Consider the following 17,986-nt stretch of genomic DNA (forward strand, 5'->3'; position numbering starts at 1 on the left):
CCCTTGACCTGGAATGCCCTCCCTCCGCACAACTGCCAAGCTAGCTCTCTTCCTCCCTTCAAAGCCCTCCTGAGAGCTCACCTCCTCCAAGAGGCCTTCCCAAACTAAACCCCCTTTTTCCTCTCCTCCTCCCCAAACCTCCCGCCCTACCTCCTTCCCCTCCCCACAGCACCTGTATATATGTTTGTACAGATTTATTACTCTATTTATTTTACTTGTATATATATACTATTCTATTTATTTTGTTAATGATGTGCATTTAGCTTTTATTCTATTTGTTCTGACGACTTGACACCTGTCCACATGTTTTGTTTTGTTGTCTGTCTCCCCTTTCTAGACTGTGAGCCCGTGGTTGGGTAGGGACCGTCTCTATATGTTGCCAACTTGTACTTCCCAAGCGCTTAGTACAGTGCTCTGCACACAGTAAGCATTCAATAAATATGATCGATTGAATGAATGAATTAATGAATGAACAGTGGTCTCTGATTCCAGCTTCCACATCCTCAGCCCACCCTCAAATGTGTGTGTGTGTGTGTGTGTGTGTGTGTGTGTGTGTGTGTGTGTGTGTGAAGATAAGGGGCGTGAAGGGGAGGGAGGAATCAGGGCTGGAGAAGGGTCTAATAATAATAATGATGGCATTTGTTAAGTGCTTACTATGTACATGGCACTGTTCTAAGCATTGGGGAGGATACAAGGTGATTAGGCTGTCCCAGGGGGGCTCACAGTCTCAATCCCCATTTTACAGATGAGGTAACTGAGGCACAGAGAAGTAAAGTGACTTGCCCCAAGTCACAAAGCTGACATGTGGGAGAGGGAGGACTTGAACCCATGACCTCTGACTCCCAAGCCCATGCTCTTTCCACTGCGCCATGCTGCTTCTCTACTGACTAGACATCCCTGGGTGATGAGGAAAGTGTCAGTCAGACCTGCCTGGTCCATCCAAAGCATTGTGGAGTAGTCTTGGGATCGTGGCAAATTTTTTAGAGCAGCCAGACTTTCTCAGCAATTCTCCGAGAAGGGCCTGTTGGCAGGACCAGTGCTCCCAGAGGGTGTCAAGGGTGGGGAGGTTCCTGAACTCTCCTGCTTCGGCTTGGACACAACTAGGCTGAAGCCTCACTGCACTGTCACCTGAACCCTCTATTCAGGCAGGCCCTGGATCTGCCACAGGCCCACCACCCAACCATCTGTCCCACCCCAACCCCATACCAAACACCTACTTACCGCCTTGCTGCTGGGGTAGAGGGGAAGAAGGAAGGGAGGGGCTTTTGGCCAAGAAAATGGGTTGGGGGTACAAGAGAGGCAGGTGACTTGTCTGCCCGGGTGGGTCTAGGCTGGGCCTAGCCAGAGATGGACATCTGGAGGGAGCTTTGACCACCTCCACATTCAGCTTCTTCCCTGGCTCCTGAAGGGTGTTGTCAAGGCAATGGTGGCTCTGAAGCCCTGGGGGATCCCTGGGGTCCTTAAGCTGATGGGGGTCTCATGGAGATTTCTGGGTGGGGGCCCAACCGGCCAGTCCAGGTCAGCAGGAGACCAGCAGATCCAGAAGCTTCTCTCTTCTGGGACTCTGGTGGTAGAAGCTTCGGCCTTGAAGAGAGTGGGTGGAGACCAGGCCGTCCCAGGGTGGCCAGTGGTCTCAGCAGGGGCTTAGAGCTGGGCATCTCTTGGCAGGATTCAACTGCAGGGTCGTGGGGGTTCACCTGCGGGGGGTCGCCTGCGGGAGGTCACCTGTGTTGGCGCTGAGAGCCCAGGGCCGCTGGGGTTTCTAAATGGGAGAAACAGGTCATTGCATCTGCAGCCACCTTTCCCAGTGGTGGTGGTGGTAGCTCGGGTAGGCTCGGATGGGGTTGGATGGCCCAGTCCAGCTGGTCAGGGTCTAGGGAGGGCAGGGGGCCCTGTAGTGTGGTCCCGAGGACCTGGGTCCCTGCCCTGCCCTGCCCTCTGTCCAGAGTCCCACAGGGGGTCAGCACACTGGGGACATTTTGGGGTAGATTCAAGGGGTGGAGGGGATGGGGGAAGGAAGGGGAGAAGTAGGGAACCAGGGGAGAAAGGAGAGAAATAGCCAAGGAATTAAAAAGAGAAGAGTGGGGCTGGGGAGGAAGGAGCATAAGAGGGAGAAGCAAGCAAGGAAAGATGAAGTGGGAAGTCCTTCCAAGCGCTCCAACCTGTCATCTCCTCCAGGAGGCCCTCCCTGATAAGCCCCCACCTTACCATCTGGGCTCCCTCTTCAGACTCCCTTAGGACTTTTGCCTCTTATTTAGCTAAGAACTTTTGGTTTTTTGATCATTCGTCTCCTCTACTCTCTCACTCTTCTGCCTACTGTAGAGGAGGATTTCTGCTTACCCCTCTCCCCACTCCCCATCCCTCCCCAAAATAAGAAATCCTCCAAGGTCAGGAATGTGGCCTGGCTTACTTCTCAGGGCACTGTCTAGGGGTTGAGTATTGGACTCAACACCCAAGAGTTCAACCACCAATGCCTCTGGAGGCAAAGGTGATGAGGGTGGTGATGGTGGATTTGGCAAAGATGGTAGTGGTGATGACTGGTTTTCAGATTCCATTTATTTCTGCCACATATTCCCTTCTCTCTCCCTCCTCCCAGATCCGCTTTCCTGTCCTTCTTCATCATTCCTTCCCCCAACCCCCCTTTCCTGTTGCTTCGGTCTCCTGCCCCCCTCCCACTTTCCCTCCATTCTTCCAACTCATCCCTCCACACTGCCCATGCCCCACCCCTTGCCCCATGTCCCCTACTCCTGATCCCCCTGCCTCAACTACCTCTGCTCTTTTGCCTGGCGATTCGCTACTGTTTGAGGGAAGTAAAAGTTCCCCTCTTCCCCATCTGCTTCCCTTTTCCATAGCTTCTTGGCTAGACTTTCTGTCCAACCCTGCTCCTCTTTAGCCTCTCTCTGCTCTCTGACCACTGGTTAGTTTGTAGTCCATGTGTGTGCACATTTGTGTCGGGGGGGGACAAACATGTGAGTACATGCATGTGTGTTTCTGCCCAGTAAAGTGCTAGCTGGAGTCACAGCCCCCTCCATCTGCAGTGTCCCAGGAAAACCCATGCTAGGATTGGGTCAGCAATTGCCCAGAGCCCTCTCTGCAGGCCCCACTGCAGAGTTCTAGGCAGCTCCATTGATTCTGATGAGAGCATCCTCAGTTTCCATGGTGACTTTCTCACATAAAGCTTCTCCCATAGTAACACACGGGTTTTCTATGAATGTTTCCTGGCAGGGGAGGGAAGTAGGTCAGGATTGTCTCCCCAGGATTCAGAGGTGGGAACAGAGAGGTTAAGTGACTTCCCTGAGGACACACAGTGAGTAGGCCCTGGTTCCAATATTCCATGAAGAAGGCTGTAGAACTGCCCTAAGGCAGTGGACTGGCCCTGATGGATGGGCCTAAGCAGACCTGCCTAGGTGAGCTGAACTAGGTGGGCTGACCCAGGTGGACTGGCCTCCAGAGTCCTGTTGACTCTTAGATCTCCTGACTCTTGGCCTTGCTTGAACCCAAAGCAATGGCTCCCAAACATTCTCTGGAAGCCCCCTCCCCATCCAGTGTTCTGGTGATCAGCCCCTCCCCCTCAACACACGCTTCCTCGGACTACTCCACTGACCCAACCCTTTCCTCAGGATGGCATGGGGTACGCTTTGGCCTGAGGGCTCACCCTTCCTCCATGAACCCTGGCCTGACATTTCTGAAATGTTCCCAATCACCGCCTGCTTCCAGAGACAAATTGAAAGGTGGTATCCAATACTGATTAGAGATCCCAAACGTCAATGTGGAGAGAGATCAAGGGGGTCGTCCTGACCATCCCTTCTGATTTCCATGCTTCCCAGGGAAGGGTCAAGCTGAAGAGAAGCTGACACAGCCCTCGTCACCTGCTAAAGTCACCTCTGCAGGCATTGGGGAAGGAGGGAGAGATGGAAGAAGGTAGGAGTGTTGTCTGGCTCGAGTGGCTCGGGAGGAGGGAAAAGCCCCAGTCCCCAGCCGGCTGGGTCAGTGCCATATGGCAGTTGGCATCAGCAAGGCCAATGGGCACAGGACTACGGGAACTGCTGCCAATTTCATGTGTCGTGTTCCTGCAACTGGTACAGTGGACCAAGCATTCTTGTGGGCCAGACCTCCCAGCTACCTGCTTCCCTCTAGCATGCACTGGGCCAGGAGCAGGGCCCACCAGCCAATGAGAGTATTTCTCCACAGGCTATTCTTCAGCTCTGTGGCTACCAACCTTTGCCAACCGGAGCTGGAGGCCTGGCAACTGGTCCAGGTCCTAGCCCAGGCCTGCCTCAAAGTCCACCCACTGGGAAGGCTGCCCAGTCTTGAGTCCAGCACATGCCTTTGGGGCAGCTTGCCTTTGAGTTGGGAGTGAAAATCAGGCTGAAGCTGAAGGAAGCCAGAACATTAAAAGTGGCAAGCTGGCAAACAGGCAGGTAGGCGGGCGGATGAGGAGATGAACCAAATGATAGAGATGAACGATTTGCTGAGATTCTTGTTGGCAGGAAGTGGGTACCAGGAGCTTGGGGAGAGGGAGGAGGGAAGCAGATGTTGGGGGAGAGTGAGGCAGGGACTGAGGGAGAGGGAGATTATGCTTTGGTATTCACCCTAACCTCGGCCCCACAGCATTCACGCATGTATCTGTAATTTATCTATTTATCTTAATATATGTCTCCCTCTCTAGACTGTAAGCTTGCTGTGGGCAGGGATCATGTCTACCAACTTTGTTGTACTGTACTCTCCCAAATGCTTTGTACAGTGCTCTGCACATAGTAAGTGCTCCATAAATACCACTGATTGATTAATTGATTGAGAGGGATGCCGGGGAGACAGGGCAAGGCATATTGCAGGGGTAAAATCAATGCTGAATTTGTCCCTTTTTGACTCTATCCCTCTCTCCTCCCATAGAGCAGGGGGAGCCAGGACTCAGAGTCTGTGTCAGCAAGGAAGGAGAACACAGGCAACCGGCTGCTTAAGAAAACAAATCACGTCTGAGCCTGGAGGGGCTCTCAACCTGTTTGGAAACATCTGGACACAGCTGCCCGGCTGCCCGACCTGATCTCATTGTTTCTGAGTGTTTAGTACAATGCTTGGCACACAGTAAGCATTTAAGAAGAAGCATAGTTATTGTTACTGTTACTATTACTGTGGAGCTGCATAGCCTAGTTGAAAGAGCCCAGGCCAGGGAGTCAAAGGACCTTGGTTTTAATGTCAGCTCTGCCACTTACCTGCTATGTAACCTTGGACAAGTCACTTCAGTTCTCTGTGCCTCAGTTACCTCATGTACAAAGTGAAGATTCAATACCTGTTCTCCCTCCTACTTAGACTGTGAACCCCTTAAGGGACCTGATTATCTTGTATCTACCCCAGTGCTTAGTATAATGCTTGGCACATAGTGTATACTTAACAAATGCCACTATTATTATTATTTTTATTATTGTTGTCCTGATGCTGCCACCAGAACCCAGAGCCCCTAAGCAGGAGTCCCCCATTACAGCAACCATCACATGGCAATCAAGGATTTGTGTGACCCCCAACACAAAAGCAAGACTATCCTACCTACAGCAGGATACATGGTCACCTTAACCAGGTGACAGGGATCAGGCTGATCTCTCCTTGTCTAATTCCCCTTCTGGCTGCGGCATATCCTCTGCTCAAGCCCGGATTCTTCCCCTGCTTGGATTTCTGGACCCAGTTACCCTTTCGTCTGCACCCCTGCATCCCTTTACTTCCTGCTTTCCATGCAGCATCTCTCTGATCAATGGACGGATGAACCGATGCATCAATGGACTGATTGACTGACTAATTGAACCATCAATCAATGAGTGGATTGAATGGGCCAGCACCTGCCCTGGCATCTCCTTCTCCTCCTTGTCCTCTCCTCCCTCCTTCTATTACCTCCCATTGGCTGGACAAGTTGCTAGCCCCCTCTAGACTGTAAGCTCATTGTGGTAGGAAATGTGTCTGTTATATTGTTGTGTTGTACTCTCCCAAGCGCTTAGTGCAGTGCTTTGCACACTGTACGCGCTTGCTCAATAAATACCATTGATTGACTGCTAGCGTGAGCACTGGGCTGAAGGGTGGCTGCTGTTGGTGACAAAAACTAGACGGCAGTTAGGTGAGGATTTCAGGCGAGGCAGCAGCTGCCCAGCACAGGCAGTCAATGACTTGGCTTGCTCCATCTCTCCCATCCTCTGCCAGTTTCTCCATGGCCATTTCATTTCATGTTTTGGGATTTCTGAACACCACACCTACCCACCCCCATCCCACATAGGGCCACCTGCAGCAACAAACTAGGACTAGTAAAGGGCTCCTGGGCTGGGAGTCAGCTGACCAACCCTCATGGAAGGGAGTGGGGAGAGAAGCAGGAAGGGAGAGAGGGAAGAAGGAAGGGAGGGAGGGAGGGAGGTGCAACTTAAGGCATCTGCAGAAGCAGCATGGCTTAGTGGAGAGAGCATGGGCTTGGGAGTCAGAGGCTGTGGGTTCTAATCCCGGTTTCAACACTTGTCCGCTGTGTGACTTTGGGCACATAGCAACCTCTCTATGCCTCAGTTCTCTCATCTGTAAAATTGGGGTTAAGACTGTGAGCCCCCTGTGGGACAACTTGATCACCTTGTAATCTCCCTAGTGCTCAGAACAGTGCTTTGCACATAGTAAGTGCTTAATAAATGTCATTATTATTATTATGTGCAGAGCACTGTACTAAGCGCTTGGGAGAGTACAATATAATAATAATAATAATAATAATAATAATAAATAATAATAATAATAATAATGTTGGCATTTGTTAAGCGCTTACTATGTGCAAAGCACTGTTCTAAGCGCTGGGGGGGATACAAAGTGATCAGGTTGTCCCATGTGGTGTTCACAGTCTTAATCCCCATTTTACAGATGAGGTAACTGAGGCTCAGAGAAGTTAAGTGACTTGCCCAAGGTCACACAGCAGACATGTGGTGGAGCCGGAATTCGAACCCATGACCTCTGATTCCAAAGCCTGGGCTCTTTCCACTGAGCCACGCTGCCTCTCTATATAAATAGACACATCCCTGCCCACAATGAGCTTCCAGTGTAGAGGAGGAGACAGACATTAATACAAATAAATAAGAATAAAGGGAGCAAGTCAGAGCTACGCAGAAGGGAGTGGGAGAAAGGGAAAGGAGGGTTTAGTCAGGAAAGGACAACTCCATATTACACTGGACTGGCATTCAGGGCCCACCACGGGGGGAGAAACTGAGGCATGTACCCACCTCCTGTGTGTGGCCCATGCCACCAAGTAAAGAAATAAGGATCCTGCTCCCACCACAACAGCTGTTGGGCTCCCAGCCTCACTTTCCCCTTTAAGATGGTCTGTGGGCTCCCAATCAGGCCCATGGGTTGGGTCTGTGGAGCTGAGGCAGGAAGCATAGCAGCGGGTGGCTACCTTGTGCTGCCTCTTGAAGGGCCTAGTAATCCCTGGACAGAAAGCTGCGGCCATAGTAAGCTCCAGGAGGGCCCAGGGCAGCCAAGGTCCAAAGGATTCAGAATTCTCACACACCCCAAGAGTCCCCTCCACCTTGGTAGAATATATGCTCCCAATAGAATATATTGGAGGACACACACCGCACCACCTGGCAGTACACCCCACTCCCCCATAGAGTACACACCTCCTCTGGTATATGCACCCTCCTGATTACCCACACATTCCTAGAGTACATCCCAAGTACACCCGCACCCTTACAGTACAAACCCCCAGAGCACATACACACACCATCTACAGTACACCCCCTAGAGTACATTCACACTTCTAGAGTACACTCCGCCAGAGTTCACACACACCCCTAGAATACACCTTTAAAGTACATGCACACCACTAGACCACACCCCCAGAGTACACACACACCCCTGGAATACACACCCTCAGAGTATGCGCGCACACACACACACACACACACACACACACACACAAACATACACACCCTTAGAGTACATTCCTCCTCTAAAGTACACTCACCCATGTAAAGTACACTCTCCCACTAGGGTAGTAACACCCCCAGAGTACATTTCCCCCATAGAGTACACATCCCACCCATAAATTACTTTCCCCTGGTAGCCTATGCCACAACCCCTGCTGTAGCACAACTTCTACAGAGAAGCAGCGTGGCTCCGTGGAAAGATCCCGGGCTTTGGAGTCAGAGATCATGGGTTCAAATCCTGACTCCGCCAATTGTCAGCTGTGTGACTTTGGGCAACTCACTTAACTTCTCTGGGCCTCAGTTCCCTCATCTGTAAAATAGGGATTAAGACTGTGAGCCCCCTTTGGGACAACCTGATCACCTTGTACCTCCCCAGCGCTTAGAACAGTGCTTTGCACATAGTAAGTGCTTAACAAATGCCATCATAATTAGTATTATTATTATTATTCTATAATACACACTTCACCCCTTGAGTACACTCCCCTGGTAGCATACACCCCACCGCTACAGTACACTAAGCACCCCTGGAGTATACACCCACCCATGGAGTACACATTCCCCCAGAGTACACACCTCACCCCTAAATTACACACCTCCCCCAGAATATACACCCCGGGAGTACATATCACCCCAGAGTACAAACCCTACCCCTAGAGGATGCATTTCCCTAGAGCATATACATACACAACCCCTAGAGTACACATTCCTTGCCTGAATACACACCCACCCCCTAGAGTGGCTCTCCATCTCTTCTCTGTCAGGACATCAACCCTCACGGAAGTGGGGAGGGGCCGTCTTCTCACCATCCTCTCTTTGGAGCAAACACTGAATTTCAAACCAGCCTGGAAGGAGAGAAATCCATTTTCGTCTGTGGGGCCGTCTGACAAATCAGTGTATTTTTTAGGAATGCAATCACCAGAATGGTCACCAGCCACCTGGAAATGTGGAGTGCCCCCACGCGGCACTTGGAAAGGCAGCAGGGTCTTCAGACCTGAATCCCAAACACTGTCACCTTCCCAGACACGCTGGTACCGCCACTGGAATGGGTGGAATTCTGGAGACCCCTGCCTCCCCACCCCTGTGCCCTCCGCAGCCCAATTTGGGGCAGACTGGAGGCCCCGAGGCTCCATGCTCCCCAGTTCAAGCCTCATCTCCCAGCCATAAGCACTACTGGGGGGCCCTGGCCCAGGCCCCTGTCACCCCAACCATCTGAGCAGACCCTCAGGGAGGAGCCACCGGTCCCCCTATTGGCTCCCCACCACCCACCCAGAGGACATTTGGCCTGTGTCCATGGGACCCTCCTGGAGCTTCTGTCCTGGTCCAGCCAGGCTTGCAGGGGTGGGGGCATAAGAAGATAAAGAGGGCAGGGTCTGACACTCTGGCCCACAGTGTAGGAATGGCAAAACCTGGACCAGGCTCCCAGCCCACCTGCCTAGGGCTCTCTCCAATAGGCCCCCACAACTCCTTGCCAGCCTCTTCTCCTCACCCCACCCCAGTTTCTCCCAGGAGTCAGAGGAAGGTAGAAAGGGGCGGGGAGAGGCGAGGGCTGACAACAGATGGGTTTTAAACAGTCAGTTCGATTTCATTAGTCTCCCAGGAGCTTGGTGAGCAGTCAGCTCCCCTTCCTGGGCATAAATGTTCCCAGAGATCTCTCCTTCTGTTCAAGGGGGTGGCATGTCTGGGCCAGGGCAGGAAAGTTCTGCTGATTTGGCCTCGCTGAATCATCAGAGCCCATTGCCGGAGGAGGGTGTGTCCCTCTTGCCTCTTCCAGGTGTTGGCTATCAGCCAGACCACTTCACCCTACAGAGGGCTGCAAAGTTATGGATGAAAAGGTAAAAATTGGGTGATCTTGAAGATCTGGCTCTACCCCCCACCTTCCTGGCCCTGACATGGGCCAACCCATGCCAGGTGTCCGATGCCACTGGCCATCTGCACTAGGCATTCCTAGAGGCCCAGCTCTATCTCCATCTCCCCAGTCACAACATAGGCCAGCCCATGCCAAATGTCCAATGCTACTGACTGTCCCACACCAGGCATCCCTGGAGACCCAGCTCTGCCCCCGCCTTCCTGGCCCTGACATAGACTAACTCATGACAGGTGTCCCACATCAGGCATCCCATGCCATCATATGCCAAGCACTTCCCAGAGACCCAGCTCTTCCCCCACCTTCCCGGCCCCCAAATGGCCAGCCTATGCCAGGTGTCCCTTGCCAAGGGTCTCACACTGGCCATCTTGTGCCAGGTGTCCCCAGGGACCAGTTCTACACCACCTCTCTTGGCCACCACAACCCCACAGTTTTTTCTCCCTTGGCAGACACAAGTCCAGCACAGCCCAGCACGCAAGTCTGCTCCTTCCCTGCTGACCAGTGCCCTCACTGGTCTTGTGACCCACAGGTCCCTGAGTTCCTCATCAGGGCCCACATGGCCTTCTGTCTTGAGGCAAAAGGGAAAGGGCTGCTCACATCTCCCGTCCTCTGCCTGGGGCCAGAGAAGGGAGCTGATCAAGCATGACCTAGAGAGACCGGGACCCTACATGGTCCCAGCAGTCAAAGTCAGAGTGGCCACATACTATAGTGTTTGGTCCAGACCTGGTGTCGCTGACCTGGCCACGGTTTGGTGGGGGAGGGGGTTGTGGGGGCAGGGGTGGAACACTGAGCCACTCTCCAACAATGCCAAGTGGACCATCCTGCACTGGACCTGTTCCATTCTTGACCTGTCCCACCCTAGACCACCCCACACTGGACAGGCCTGCATTGGACCACTCCACACTGAACTATCTGACACAATCTAATGGGAAGAGACTAATGAGAAGCAGTGTAGCTTAGTGGATAAAGCATTGGCCTGGAGTCAGAAGGACCTGGGTTCTAATCTCAGCTCCGCCACTTGTCTGCTGCATGACTTTGGGCAAGTCACTTCAATTTCTTGTGCCTGTTACCTCTTCTGTAAAATGGGGATTAAGACTGTGAGCCCCTTGTGGGACTGGCACTGTGTCCAACATGATTATCTTGTATCTACCCCCAGAGCTCAGTATAATGCCTGGCACATAAGTGCTTAACAAATACCATATTTTTTTTAAAAAAAAAAAAGCACTGGCCTGGGAGTCATGAAACCTGGGCTCTAATCCCAGATCTCCCTGGGACCTCATGCAAGTCACTTAATTTCTCTGGGCCTTAATTTCTTCATTTGTAAAACAGGGATGAAATGCCTGTTCTCTGTGAGCCCCATCTGGAAGAGGGACTGTGTCTGATCTGCTTATACTATATCCAGAGTTTATAGTGCTTGGCACAGAGTAAGTGCTTTTCAAATATCGCTATTATTATTATTATTATCATCCCATACTGACCCAAGATGATGTGGAGAGAGACAACTTCCCCGCCCCCCCGCCCCCGGCCTATTTTGCCTCCCACCCCAGCCCTACAGCAGCCAGAAGAACCTAGCTGGGAGAAACTGCTGTTGCCAAGGTGTTGTTGCCAGGGTACTGTTGCTAGGGTGCTGTTGCCAGGGCAAGAGCCAGCTGTCCCCTGAACCTTCCATTTGTAAGACGAGGCAGCTGGGATGCCGACCTGCAATCACCCACTCATCTCATCCCCCAGAGCCCATGAGAGAGAGAGAGAGAGAGAGAGAGAGAGAGAGAGAGAGAGAGAGAGAAAGAGAATGCAATCAGAGCTGGCTTGTCCAAGGGAGATCTGCTGAGGGTCTACAGGGGTCGATTCAGAGGGTGTGTATGGATGTGGGTGTACCAGCGTGTGTTAATTGGTTTGTAGGTCTAGTAAGTATGAGAGTTTTGGATGAATTATTTTTGTTAGTGCAGGGAGTTAGTGCAGGAAAGGGCAGGGGCTGGAGAACCCAACTGCTTATTGGTGGAGCTCTGCTCCCCTCAACTCCTGCCCCAAGATGTTTAGCCAGGGAAGACCTGGGCTGACCATTCACTCACAGCAGGGCTTCCACAAGGCCATGATGTGAAACAGCAAGGTCAGGTAAAAAGAGCCTGGGAGTCAGAGGATCTGGGTTCAAATCCCAGCTCTGCCACTTATCTGCTGAGTGACCTTGGGCAAATCAATTCACTTTTCTGTGCCTCAGTTAACTCATCTGTAAAATGGGGATTAAAACTCTGAGCTCCATGTGGGATGGTGCTGTGTCCAACCTGATTAGTCTGCATCTACCCAAGCACTTAGTAAAGTGTCTGGCACATAGTAAAACTTAACAAATACCGTTTTTTTAAAAAAAGAACTGGAGTAAAACTTAAGCCTTAACAATGGGCTGTCCGTGAACCCAGGCAGACAGGTGGGTGGGTGTGTGGGGAGCGAGGAGGGTGAGCCGCTGGCCATGAGAGAGGTGCTGTAAAATCAGCAGGCCTGGAGCTGCAGCCCAGGTATCCATCTTCCCAGGGAAAAAATCTAAGCTCTGTCCTGGAGGTGCCACTGTGCCCACCCTCCCTAATCAGGGACTCTGTGAGCAAGAAGTCACAGGCACAAGAAAAACCCAGGCAGAATCCCAGTCTACAAACTGCCCTGATGAAAGGAGCAGGAGCAAGGGGTACAGAACAGGGGGGCAGCAGTGCCCATGCTTTCCCTGCAGCTGATGGGCAAGTCCTCTCCTCCCAGCCCTGAGGGAGGCTGACAACCACCAGGCTGAGGAGGGCATGGAGGGCACGGAGGAGCCCACCCTGCTCCCCTGACCTGGAGCAGAGCGGAGGAGGGCAGCAGGGAGATAGAGGTGGGGCACTGCAGTTATATTTTTTGTGCCACAAGAAGAGGTGTGGGCAGCTGCTGGGCAAGTTGCTTGGCCCGTCTTTGGTGCCCAAGACTGGGAACCATCCAGGGAGTGATGCAGTCAGGGAGAGGTAAGGGTGAGGGCAAGGAGAGGTGGCCCCTGTGGCGGGGTGGGGGGGGAGGGGGTGGCATCACCAGAAATATCTAGGTTCTGGAGAGAGCATAGGCAAGCAGCCTACCCCCCAGGGCTGCCCCTTCTGGCCCCCACTGGGCTTCCTAGGGGAGAGGGCAAGAGGCACCCACAGCTGGACCAACACTCAAAAAGCCCCCACAGCTGGCTCCTGGCCAACAGCCATCCCTGAGAGAGTGACCCGAGGCTACATAGGCTGAGCCAAGCCACCAGCCCAGCAGGGTCCCCCGGACCAGGGAGAGGTGGGGGCCAGACCAGAGCCAAGGTGGCATCGGGGCTGAGAAATCCTGTTCACTTACCTGCTGCCCATTGCTGTGATGTCTGCCCACCACCCCCACCACCCAGCCTGGAGGTCTCGAATGAGCACTTCTCTGCAGCCAGAGCCCCAAGGGCACCAACTGGCTGGACCCCTGGACTGCTGCACCTCTTGGGTGAATTTCTGGAGGGGTGACAGGCCCCTGAAGGGCTTGTCCATCCCCCTTCCCTCTTCTCCTGGAGGCGTAACTCACCCCATCTCCTTCATCAGGAACAACACTCTGACTGGCCCTACCCAAGTCCTAAGAGGGGCAAAGGCAACAGTCAGATAGGAACATTGCTGCTGACTCTGTTGTATTGTACTCTTTCAAGTGCTTAGTTCCGTGCTTTGTACATAATAAGCGCTCAATGATCTGCTCCTCTGCTGCTAACTTCCTCACTGTGCCTCGTTCTTTCCTCTCCTGCCGTTGGCCCCTGGCCCACGTCCTACCTCTGGCTTAGAATGCCCTCCCTCCACACATCCACCAAACTAGCTCTCTTCCTCCCTTCGAAGCCCTACTGAGAGCTCACCTCCTTCAGGAGGCCTTCCCAAACTAACCCCCCCACCTTTTTTCCTCTCCTCCTCCTCCTCCCCCCATCACCCCCACCACTCTCCCCCTTTCCCTTCCCCCCTGGCACTTGTATATATGTGTACATATTTATTACTCTTTATTTTATTAATGATATGTATATAGCTATAATTCTATTTATTCTGAGGTTATTGACACCTGTCTACTTGTTTTGTTGTCTGCCTCTCCTTTCTAGACTGTGAGCCCATTGTTGGGTAGGGACCATCTCTATATGTTACCGATTTGTACTTCCCAAGTGCCTCGTACAGTGCTCTGCACACAGTAAGTGCTCAATAAATATGATTGAATTCATTCATTCAAAGTATTTATTGAGCGCTTACTGTGTGCAGAGCACTGTACTAAGCGCTTGGGAAGTACAATTTGGCAACATATAGAGATGGTCCCTACCCAACAACGGGTTCAAAATCTAGAAGGGGGAGACAGACAACAAAACAAAACATGTGGACAGGTGTCAAGTCGTCAGAACAAATAGAAATAAAGTTAGATGCACATCATTAACAAAATAAACAGAATAGTAAATATGTACAAGTAAAATAGAGTAATAAATCTGTACAAACATATATACAGGTGCTGTGGGGAGGGGAAAGAGGTAGGGCTGGGGGATGGGGAGGAGGAGAGGAAAAAGGGAGCTCAGTGTTGGAAGGCCTCTTGGGGGAGAGATCTCAGTAGGGCTTTGAAGGGAGAAAGAGAGCTAGCTTGGCGGAAGTGTGCAGGGAGGGCATTCCAGGCCAGGGGGAGGACGTGGGCCGGGGGTCGACGGTGGGACAGGCAAGAACGAGGTACAGTGAGGAGGTTAGCGGCAGAGGATTGGAGGGTGCGGGCTGGGCTGTAGAAGGAGAGAAGGGAAGTGAGGGGGCGAGGTGATGGAGAGCCTTGAAGCCGAGAGTGAGGAGTTTTTGCTTGATTTGTAGGTTGACAGGCAACCACTGGAGATTTTTGAGGAGGGGAGTGACGTGCCCAGAGTGTTTCTATACAAAAGATAATCCGGGCAGCAGATTGCAGTATGGACTGAAGCGGGAAGGGACAGGAGGATGGGAGATCAGAAAGGAGGCTGTTGCAGTAATCCACTCGGGATAGGATGAGAGATTGAACCAGCAAGGTAGCAGTTTGGCTGGAGAGGAAAGGGCGGATCTTGGCGATGTTGTGGAGGTAAGACCGGCAGGTTTTGGTGACGGATTGGATGTGTGAGGTGAATGAGAGAGCGGAGTCGAGGATGACACCAAGGTTGTGGGCTTGTGTGATGGGAAGGATGGCAGTGCCGTCTACAGTGACGGGAAGTCAGGAAGAGGACAGGGTTTGGGAGGGAAGATAAGGAGCTCCCCTCTACACAGGCTCCCCTCCTTACTCCTCTCCCCATTCCCACCACACAGGCTCCTCTCTCTGTCCCCCCTACTCAGGCTCCTCTCCCAATGCTCTCTACACAGGCTATTCTCCCCGTCCCTCCCCACCCAACTCAGGTTCCTCTTCCCATCCCCCCTCCGTCCCGCTCCCCACTCAGGCTCCTCTCCCAGTGCTCTCTACATAGGCTCCTCTCCCCATCTTCCCCACTCGTGTTCCTCTCCTCGTGCTCCCTACACAGGCTCCTTTCCACATCCTCCGCACCCCACACTAAGGCTCTTTCCCTCCCATAGACCAGGCGCTTCTCCCCGTCGCCTCTCACACAGGCTCCTCTCTTCGTGCTCCCTACACAGGCTCTTCTCCCCGTCCCCATCACAGGCCCCTCTCCCCAAACCCATATACATTCTTCCCTTTGCCCGCCCCCACCCTCACCAGGCTCATCTCCGAACAGACTCTTGTTCCCGTCCCCCATAAACTCTCTCTAGACTCGCTCCGGCTGCTGGACAGATCCGAGCCCGAACCTCAGTCACCCCAGCGCCCGGTGTCGCCAAACACAACTAAAAGAGAGCTACTCAAAGAGACAGAGGCATAAAGGCGAAGACATAGAAAGAGAGAGAGAGAGAGAGAGAGAGAGAGAGAGAGAGAGAGAGAGAGAGAGGTGTTGATACACAGATAGAGCAGTAGAGAGAAACCCAAACCGGGGAAGGGGGGGGCGGGGGGCAGAGGTAGAGACAGAAACGAGTCAGAAAGAGAAACATACAGAGCCAAACATAGTGACAGATAAAGAGATGGAGACACAGAAAGACAGGCAGAGAGTAAGTTCGTTGTGGGCAGGGAATGTGTCTGTTTATTGTTATATTGCACTCTCCCAAGCGCCTGGTGAAGTGCTCTGCACATAGTAAGCACTCAATAAATACGATTGATTGACTGACTGTCAGAGAAAGACAAAGCAGCAGATAGAGACAGAAAGTGAGGAAGAGAGAAAAAACAGATGAACAGAGACATATAGTGACAGAGAGGCAGAGAGAAACAAGGGATAGAGATACAGAGAGGTCCACAGGAAATAGGCAGAGACAACAGAGAGGCAGAGGGAACGTGAGGGAGCAAGACAAAGGCAGAGAGACAGCAGAGATAGAGGAATTGAGAGAGAGGCAAAGAGACAGAGGGAATGAGAGGACACAGGCAGAGAGATAGCAGAGGCAGACACAGGCAGAAAGACCGGGATAGAGAGAGAATGGGAGAGAGACATAGGGCAGGGTGACAGCTGAGAGACAAAGCGAACAGGAGAGAAACATAAGCAGAGACAGCCGGCAGAGAGACCGAAGGAACGAGAGAGAGACAGACACAGCCAGAGAGACAGAGGGAGGGAAGGCAGACCCAGGTGGAGAGAAAGCAGAGAGGTAGAGGGAAGGAAAGCTGGCATAGGCGGAGCGTCAGAAGGGACAAGGGAGAAACAGGTATAAGCAGAAAGGCAGAGGGACAGAGACAGGCCAGGGAGAGAGACAGTGGGGACGAGGGAGTCAGACCCAGGCAGAGGGACAGCAAGGAGACAGAGGGGAGAGAAAGATAGACCCAAGCAGGGAGACAGCAGTGAGACAGAGGGTAGAGAAAGACAGACCCAAGCAGGGAGACAGTGGGGACCAGGGAGAGACAAACGAAGGTCGAAGGAGAGAGAGACCCAAGCAAGGAGACAGAGAGTCGAGGGAGAGACAGACCCGGCCAGGGAGACGGTGAGGACGGGGGAGAGACAGACACGGGGTCAGTGGGGATAAGGGAGAGATAGACACAGGCAGGCGACAGTGGGGACGAGGAGCGACAGACCCGGGCAGAGAGGCAGAAGACAAGCAGAAGAAACGAAAGGGAGGAACAGTCCTAGGCAGAGAGACAGAGAGGATGGAGGGAGAGATCGAGACGCGCGCGAGAGAGAGAGACAGAGAGAGACCGAGACAAGGGAGAGCGAGAGAGAGAGAGAGAGAGAGAGAGAGAGAGAGAGAGAGAGAGAGAGAGAGAGAGAGAGAGGCGAGGGGCGCGGCGACGGGGGCGCGCGGCGGCGGCGGCGGCGGCGGGAGCGCGCGGCGGGGGCGGGGGGCGCGCGGGGCGGTCCGGGCGCACTCACGGTTGTGAAGTCGCGGTGTCCGCACTCCTGCCCGCGGAATCTGCAGTAGAGCATCATGTCCCGCAGCTCGTGGCCCACGCGCTCCACGAACTCGCGCATGCTGAAGGCCTTGGGCTTGTAGCGCTGGAAGCGGGCCTTGCCCCGCAGGGCCTCGAGCGCGGCCGGGTCGGCCAGGTGCGGCTCGCGCACCTGCAGGTGGACGTCCAGCAGGGCCAGCAGCTCGCCCGCGTGGTACAGGTCGTTGGCGGACAGCCGCGAGAACCGGACGCCGTTCAAGTTGCAGACCGTCACGGCCGGGAAGACGAGGCTGCGGACGGCCACCTCGTCCACCTTGGTGACGTGCTGGTAGGAGAAGTAGAAGGAGACGCGCTCCGAGCTCTCCAGCAACAGCAAGCCCAGCGAGCCCGCGAAGGCCACCGTCCACAGCAGGCGGCGCACGGTCAGCGGCCCGGACGCGCAGATGTGGCGGAGGCCGTGCAGCGTCGACGTGGTGGCGAACATCTGGGCGCTGGACGGCCGCAGGCTGCCCCCGCTCCCCTCGCTGCCCCCGCTGCCCTCGCTGCCCTCGCTGGCCTGCGGATCCATCCGGACCCCTGCCCTTCCCCCGCCGCCCCCGCCCCCCCCCCCCCCCCACGGGGGTCGCCCCCTGGGCTCCGGCGGGACGCGGGGCTCGGTCCCCCGGACCACCTCGGAGCCCGCTCGGCGAGGGCAGGACACGGAATTACGGAATGGGGGGGGAGGGGGTGCTGACGGGGGCCGAGGGGGAGGGAGGGTCGAGGAGGAGGAGTGGGGGGATCCGGGGGAGGGAGA

At 53.8% G+C, this 17,986-nt stretch overlaps 1 protein-coding gene across 1 annotated transcript in view; it reads right to left on the minus strand.

Annotated features, from left to right (window-relative positions):
- Nucleotides 1–17,761, minus strand: part of ASIC2 (acid sensing ion channel subunit 2) — a 220,916-nt gene extending 203,155 nt beyond the window's left edge. Inside the window, exon 1 of the mRNA XM_038753888.1 lies at nucleotides 17,177–17,761. Coding sequence (XP_038609816.1) covers nucleotides 17,177–17,761 — 585 coding nt within the window. The remainder of the gene's footprint in view (nucleotides 1–17,176) is intronic.
- Between the last annotated feature and the right edge of the window lie 225 nt (nucleotides 17,762–17,986).

This window comes from Tachyglossus aculeatus, chromosome 11 (genome assembly GCF_015852505.1).
Source record: "Tachyglossus aculeatus isolate mTacAcu1 chromosome 11, mTacAcu1.pri, whole genome shotgun sequence".
Classification (NCBI taxonomy): Eukaryota; Metazoa; Chordata; class Mammalia; order Monotremata; family Tachyglossidae; genus Tachyglossus; species Tachyglossus aculeatus.